Here is an 8082-nt window from a genome sequence, read left to right as displayed (position 1 = left end):
TTGGTCCCCTTTTTTTTGTTTATTAATATTATTATTATTTGTATTTTAAAAATTCCTCAGCACCCCTACTTCCCGTGGATGTGGCAAGAAATACTGTAGTCTATCATTACTATATCCAACCCAACTCCATTTGTTGACACTATCATGTATAGCAGTGGTTTGCAAAATGTTTGACCCCCAACTTGTGAAAAGGAGTGGTACAAAACCGCACAAGCGAACATGCGCGCACACTCGTTGCGCAAATGTAGCCTGTCATTACAGCCATGAACGGTATGTATTTTCAAAACGCAAGATAGACTACAGAAATAAACTGCGTTTTACAGCTGAATTTGGAGCTTAAAGTCATTCATTTTAGCAGCCAATATCAACAATGGATATATCATGTCACTTCTCTGGAGTCCAGAGCAAGCTAAATCAAATGGCCTACTTGTAGCAGAGGTTGCCGGATCCGATGGAAAACATGTTCTGTCTGCGCCTAGCCATCACTTTGGAGGGCAGCCTACCTGCAGAGTGCTCGTTGCTAGCCGAGTAGCCCTGTTCTTCCTCACAAATATCGTAATAAATTCGCCAGAATATGTTACATCTTCAACCCGTAATATTGATGGCAGTGCGATTTTACAGCTGCTTGTCTTTAGACATATAGCCATTAGCAGGGGCGGTGTGTTCAATAGGGCGATATGGGCGACGCACTGCCAAACGGGAAAAGGAAGGGATTTTTTTTCTAATCAATTATATCACGGCAACAGTAGTTATCAGTGTTGTAATCTAGACGTCTGATCTGCCACAGTGCCACTAAATGTCCAATCAGGCTAAAGTCGTGCTTCAAATGCCCCCCCCCCCTTTTGGGGCGATTTCAGTCAGGTTGAAAATCGCCCAGAAGTCTGTCATAGACTCCCATGTAAAATCTATTTTTTTCAAATATCAGAGCTTTCAATACAATCTCTATGGGTTTCTGAGGGCTTGCACTTACGCGCTTTCGTCATACGTAACATAACCATGAACGTAACTAAGAAAAGAGCGGGTAGCCTCGTCAATCAATTCACTACTACTATCAAAATGGCTAGGCTTCAGTGCAACTCGATTGTGTCTTTGAAAGAAGTTCCTTTTTGTCGGCGAACAAATGAAGATAAATTGGCAACGAAACAATTAGGACCTCCCAGACCAAATTTAATAATTCAACAGGTTTCTACTAAAGGGGGGAAGTCCTACACCCGAGGATTTTCCAAAAATTGGTACGAACGAAAAACCTGGCTAGCAGGCTGCGATGTAGCTAATGCAGTCTTCTGCTACCCCCTGCTTACTCTTTCACCCTGAAGGCGGCACGGCAGACAGCACCGCTTGGACAGCGACTGGTGTGTAACGGACATGCACCATCTTTCAGGAAAGATTAAGAAACATGAGCTGTCAAAGACCCACATGGATAGCTGTTTGAGATTGTCTGCTTTGGGGAGAGTGAACATTCCCACTCAACTGGATGAGGGATACAGGCTAGCTGTCCGCCGCCACAACGATGAGGTTAGTGTTGATAATCACAAGTTTACTGGAGAACTGAAACTGACAAGGCTGACAAGATAGGACCCTTTTGTCCATTGTTATTGGATAGGAACAGAACTTATAACCAGCTCCTGACCTAAATAGATCTTAGCACAACATTTTACTCAACATATCATATTCCATATTCACTATAACAAATATATTTACTACGACATTAGCAAGAACCGCCACATCCTCAGCCGGCTAATCCAGTGTGTGAAGTTTTGCGGAGTGTTTGAGTTAGCTTTGCGAGGCAAAGATGAAACTGAGGGCTCCACCAACCCTGGTAAGCCAACACTTTTGAGATCAGTCAATAAATGCTTCTGGTATTGACTTATATGCTGCCCCTGTCTTCATGTTGTTGCTGGACATATCTTTTTTAAAATGTGTGTAGGTCACCTAAATCATCAGAAAAATTGCCCCCCCTGAGAATTTTTTCAGGAGCCGCCACTGGCCATTAGGCACCCAAACTAGGCCTATCTGAAATAGGAAAATAATCAATCAAATCGCCAGGTAGCCTGTTGTTCTGGCAAAGATGAGTCGGTAGTACATTTCTAAACTGTATTTTATATGGATGATAAACGTAGGCCTACTTTGTTTTTGCCAGGCAAAACTGGAGGAAATTAAACAAGTTATTTATGGTGACTAATGTGGATATGTGCGACCACCTTTGCGCGCCAACGCTGGTGAATGGTTTTTGGTCAACAATCAAGACGCGCAACTTTTTGGTTCTGAAGCATAGATGGGAATTTAATGACGACTTGCGGGCAGTTGGTTCAGAACAACGACAGAAAATGTATATACAGGTAGAGCCCTATCTGCGCACGTGCCTGACGATCATCACGACACTGTGCTAAAATGATGTGGAATCAGAACTATTAGAACATGAGAACATGAGAACATGACTGCAATCCACATTCCATTCGCATTAAAGATTTGTGTCAGAAAAGTACTCAACGGTTTTAACACCGGCAATAAAAACTCACTGTCCTCTCTCTGTCTGTCTGTATTGTTGGTGAGGAGAGTCAAGTCATTTTCCCTCCTCTCTTTCTCTCTCCTCCCTCTCTCTCTCTCAGACCTGACATAACCGGAGCAGCAAAACTGTTTTTACATGTGATCATCCATCCAGCCCCAGTATGTATTTGAGGCGCCAGGCAGCTTAAATGAAGGAATCTGAAAATTAAGGTATTTAATTTATAATCCTTTTACAATGAGCCTTCCGACTGTCAGGGCATGGCGGCATGGGGGCGTCCCAAATGGCACCATATTCCCCATTTAGTGCACAATATAGGGGATAGGGTACCATTTGAGACGCAAATATGGAGATGGCGTCGAGCAGGGGAAGTAAGGTCAGACCACTACTTCACTGCCACAGGCAATCCAGGTTACATCCCTACATTGTAATAAACAAGCTGGTTGAAGTTAATGTAATTTGATCCCATCACTACCATCAATATAACGCATGCGCGTTATGGTGGACGATATTGGTGCTGTAGTCAATATTATATAGCCAATAAAAATGAAACAAATTGATTGGCTGTCCTGTCTGTGTTATTCCAGTAAAGATACTGGATGTCGTTCTTAGGGCGCTCATATTGATATAGTATAATATAGTATTGGTATAGTATAACCACATACTATGGTGTATGTTTTTCTACTTTAGTTTCACAGTCCTTGTTTGATTACTTTGGGTCATGACTCCAAAAGGTCCACACATAAGCTTTGCTGCTGCTTCAGAAAACTGCTGAAATGAAGAAGAAGAAGAAGAAAAAACAAACGTCTGGAAAAAGCAGGAAAACTTCGGTTGCACTTGTTAGAAATATTCAAAGGTGTGTCTGGGCTTTCCACACCTCTTAAAGCAGGCGTAAGCTAAGCACACTGGCATATAGAAAAAGTCCCTGGCAGGCCACTGGTGTCTCTACAGACAGCAAATTTAATTAATCTCGCTCAACTTTCCTGAAACCAAGTTTACAGTCATATATACAGTATATTGAATTAGTAAAAGGCTGCAGCAGTAGCTTTCATCAAGAGGAAGTGTAATGAAATGAAGCAGTGTTGGCCAGACCAGGTCCTGCTCATGTTGTTATGAGCAGTGCTCCTGGCCTGCCTGGGATTTGCTGGCTTCCATTCCTGGCTCTCTATTTCACACGCAGTATACAGTACCTGGATTTGAACAGGGAATAAAATAAATTGAATGAAAGATTGGTGTGCTGTACTTAACTTAATGGTCTTTGTGCAAAAAGTCCATATGGTTGTAAGGGCCGATCATAGAAGAGAAAAGCCCAGATTCACTGAAGGTATAGTCTCTTGATATTTTATTATTTTCACGGGTTTGAAAAAGACTTGTGTCAGTAAGTGTGGGTTTCCCCCAATGGGCATTCTCATCACACAAGGGGAGTTTTCTGATTAGAATTCACATTTATTGAAAGTAGTCTCTAGATAGTTAGTTCATTTTGTAGCAGCAGCGGTCACAAGCCGCAGGTTTGAAAAGGGACACTACTGTCTTTCAGTGAGTGTAACTGTTTCATCTATCTCAAAACTGTGTCCAGGTGCGATGAGAATACCCATTGGGATTGAGCTGTACAATATATATATATTTTTTAAAGACAAAGCATCCTACTCATGTCTAGGCTATTATAGTGTAGCATGCCTCTGTCAGCCAAGGGGTCTGGACCTTTCTGGCACATGAGGTGGTGACCTTGCCACAATACTGCATGATTGTTGGTTCAAGGCCTTTGGAGATTAAGTTAGAACCAATGTCTTGTCATCTGGGATTGGAGGAGAGCAACCAGGAAAAGGGCTGAGGAGAATAGGGCAAGTGAATCGTCAGTGTACACACAGCACATCTACTGAGTGGAATAAAGGAAGAAGGGATGAGGACCAAGAGAGAAGAGGACCAAGAGGCAAGAGGACCAAGAGGGAAGAGGACCAAGAGGGAAGAGGACCAAGCGGGAAGAGGACCAAGAGGGAAGAGGACCAAGAGGGAAGAGGACCAAGAGGGAAGAGGACCAAGAGGGAAGAGGACCAAGCGGGAAGAGGACCAAGAGGGAAGAGGACCAAGAGGGAAGAGGACCAAGAGGGAAGAGGACCAAGAGGAAAGAGGACCAAGAGGGAAGAGGACCAAGAGAGAAGAGGACCAAGAGGGAAGAGGACCAAGAGGGAAGAGGACCAAGCGGGAAGAGGACCAAGAGGGAAGAGGACCAAGAGGGAAGAGGACCAAGAGGGAAGAGGACCAAGAGGGAAGAGGCCCAAGCGGGAAGAGGACCAAGAGGGAAGAGGACCAAGATGGAAGAGGACCAAGAGGGAAGAGGACCAAGCGGGAAGTGGACCAATATCTGTAGCTACAGGACAGATGTTGAGAGCAGAAAGACATGTATATGTGTGGTCAGCAGCTGAATAATCAAACACAGTACACTCAAACTTTCCCTAAACTATTCCCACAACCACAGTCTGCATGGTCTGCAAGGCCCATTTCTAGTGTTTTATATAGTCCAACAAAATCTGACCAAACTGACTGCAATTTGAGGACAAAGGAGATGTAAACAAAAAATGTTCTAACAAAACAAAAAGTCCTTCCCAAGTGTCATCTGTGTGGTTTTATTTGAACTGTGACTACATGAGACATAAAACAAATAGGCTGGCAGTTACTCTTATTTTACATAGTTTACCCACCAATTGTCCCTTTATCCAGTTTCACAAGCTGAATTTACATTTAGGCTAATTTTGCCACATCAGAGGTCCTTAAAACCATTTATTTAATTTATCTTCCCAAATAATGGAAAATAGCTGTAAAGTCCTTCAATAACAGTATTTTAATGCTTTGCGATGCAAAGTGCTCTTCTTCAACATAAATATAAAGATACATCACATCCAAGATATGTTCAACAAATACAGTAGATGCTGGTTATATTGTAATAATAATACTGACCTTTCTACAAAGTGTGTCATCATAAAATTAAATGGCGCCACATATACATACAATATACATTCTTACACTTGGCAGTGCATATACAAATAATCACGTGACTATGATTTTTGAAATTCATATTTTTTGAAATAATAATAACACAAAAAGTTCATTTCAGTTTATTTCAGTTCGAGCAGGAGCATTTGCACTCAGATATAATGGGGTACTGAACTGGTATCCAAGCGCATTTCAGACCTCCCTTTCTTTGCAGGCACCTCCATCTTAAGATCGTAAAATGGGCCGATTTGGCAGGTTTGCAAACCATCCCTTCAGGGACCGAACAAGAACGCTTATTGTGGCAGCTCCCCGCCTTCACGTAGCGCGGCCAGAATCTGTTCCCGAGGTCGTTCCATGTATAAACAACTGGACAGAAGGTGTAAGACCACAGCCACAGTTGCAGCCTTCTTCTGAGTTTTTTACTGGGCTTGTGCTTCTTGCCTTGCTGGATCTCAAACTCCATGGCTTTGATCTCTTTGGGCATCGCGATGGATGGCTTCTGACGCATCTCCGAGTCGCTCAGGTCCTCGTTGCCCGAGTACTTGTCCTCTGGCGGGGTGATGGACATGAAGTGGGGGTCGAAGTGACTACCCAGGTTGGATCTGAGTTCGGTCTCGTTCAGGTCCCGTTCTTTCGGGTCCAGGACAGGGTCTGGGTCCTCTTTGAGCTCCACTATGGGGAGAGTGTCGCTGGGGATGGGACGGAGGAGGTAGTAGTGTTGGCACATGCCCTCCTCTATCCTAAAACCGAGGGAGAGAACCAGCATGGACATGGCCAGGAAACAGTACGAGTTATCCATATTTCTGTCTGGTAACAATAGTTCCAAGTGATAGAGAGTAGAATATGAAAAGTATAATCCTTATACCGTAGAAACGATCATCCGTTTCCCCCCGGGGGTCGGTGTGAGTGTTTGAGAGAGAGAGAGTGCGTGTGGAGTCCCGTGGCACCCGGTAGTCCGGCGCCCGTCGTCACGCACGCGCTCCAACCGGTTATCTGCTTCTCAAACTCCACGAAAAACTGCCTCTCAGAAAGTTTCAGCTGGCTGGAACCTAGTCACCTTAGCAACCGGTGATTGCAGTCTGAGAGAGGAACGTTGATGCGCTGAGCCAGTGGAGAGTTTCGCTGCGTAACTTTAGAGTCCATGACACGCGTCTGAATGGATAGAACGAAGCCCTTCACTGTTTTAACAAGACAACAAATCGCACTTTCAAAGCTCTTTCAACAAAAACTTTATACCAGACCCAGCAGTGTCAGTAGTATGAGCCGACCTGGCTGCATTTCCACTGGGCTTTCCCGTGCGTAAAGTGCGTAAGGTCCTGGTTTCTCTGGTTTCTCACTAGTCTCAGAGTTGGGTCCTGTTGGTTTCTGGGTGTCCGCATGTTGTCTAGGGCTTGGCGATGCACTGGCCGGTGCCGGACGCCAAACTGAGCCCCATCTGGCTCAGACGATATATCCATGAGCGCCGTGATGTAATCCCCCCTCTCTCTCTCTCTCTCTCTCTCTCTATCTCTCTCTCTCTCTCTCTCTCTCTCTTTCTCTCTCTCCACCACCAGTAAAACGCAGACACGAGTAGGCCTATAGCCCATATCTCTCCAACTTTATCGACACAAACTTTATTAATGCATTTTCCTAATAAAAATAAATATGACTAATGCATCCAAACCGGGCGCATTAAATTCTAGTGCAATAACACATAATTGTATTAGCTGTCTGATTCGTCTCATAGATTGAATACCAGCGGTGTCATAAATCAAGCAACTGTTCAAGTTCAACAGCTGAGGTGCCGAAAGCCGTCTCTTCTAGACAGACAAACTGCGAGAGGGGGTGTTATGATGGCTAGTGCCAAAGCGATGTTTATTTTATAACTCACTCTCCAGTTAGATGCTCTCAACGTGTGTTTAGACTTATCCAGGACAGGGTGAGAGTGAGCAAAGTGCTCCTTTTCATTACCAATATTATTTATCCTTTTTATTTGACATGTAAGCCTTTATAGATTTTTTTCATTTTCTGTCTGGGACACAAAGTGGACAAAGAGTGGAAAATCACATAATTTCACATGTGACCTGCAATCATGTGAAACCATGTGTTTTTGTAACACTTCATGTTATGACATTTAAGATTAAGTTTCATATGTGGATTTTCACATAAGATTTCACAGGTGATGCCCTGCAAACAAAAATGTGTTGTATGCTTTTAACATAGTTTTCTACTTAAATATTTGGTATACATGACTACATTGTGTATGTTTATTTATAAAGTAATTATTATTCAACATGTCCTTACCTGAGATTAGAACACAAAACCTCTTGATTCACTGCATTCCGGTCTTCCTGCTACACCACCATGCCCATGTTGGTGACTGAATTCACCTGTATTTATACACTTTGGACTTCAAAGTAAATCTCAGCAGCTTTGCCTGTTTTTTGGAGTCTTATTTGCTCCGCCTTTCTTTTTCGTGTAAAGTCCGTTATTTTGTATTCTGGCTTCGGGACCACCAGTAAAGTTCCTTGTTTCACCGTCTCTGCCTACTATCTAAGCTGCACCACACCTGGGTCACACCTCACACCAACCCTTACAGAAAACTG

General features: G+C 43.4%; 1 protein-coding gene across 1 annotated transcript; it reads right to left on the bottom strand.

Moving 5' to 3' along the window:
• Positions 1–5624: 5624 nt before the first annotated feature.
• Positions 5625–6296, bottom strand: LOC311100707 (noggin-3-like; the record flags this gene model as incomplete). The annotated part of the gene is made up of 1 exon (XM_084141664.1): positions 5625–6296. One exon carries the CDS (start codon positions 6294–6296, stop codon positions 5625–5627), a length of 672 nt encoding a protein of 223 aa, XP_083997790.1.
• Positions 6297–8082: the final 1786 nt, after the last annotated feature.

This window comes from Coregonus lavaretus (assembly GCF_964263955.1).
Source record: "Coregonus lavaretus genome assembly, chromosome: 25".
Taxonomy (NCBI): domain Eukaryota; kingdom Metazoa; phylum Chordata; class Actinopteri; order Salmoniformes; family Salmonidae; genus Coregonus; species Coregonus lavaretus.
This window is presented reverse-complemented; position numbering and strand designations above follow the sequence as displayed.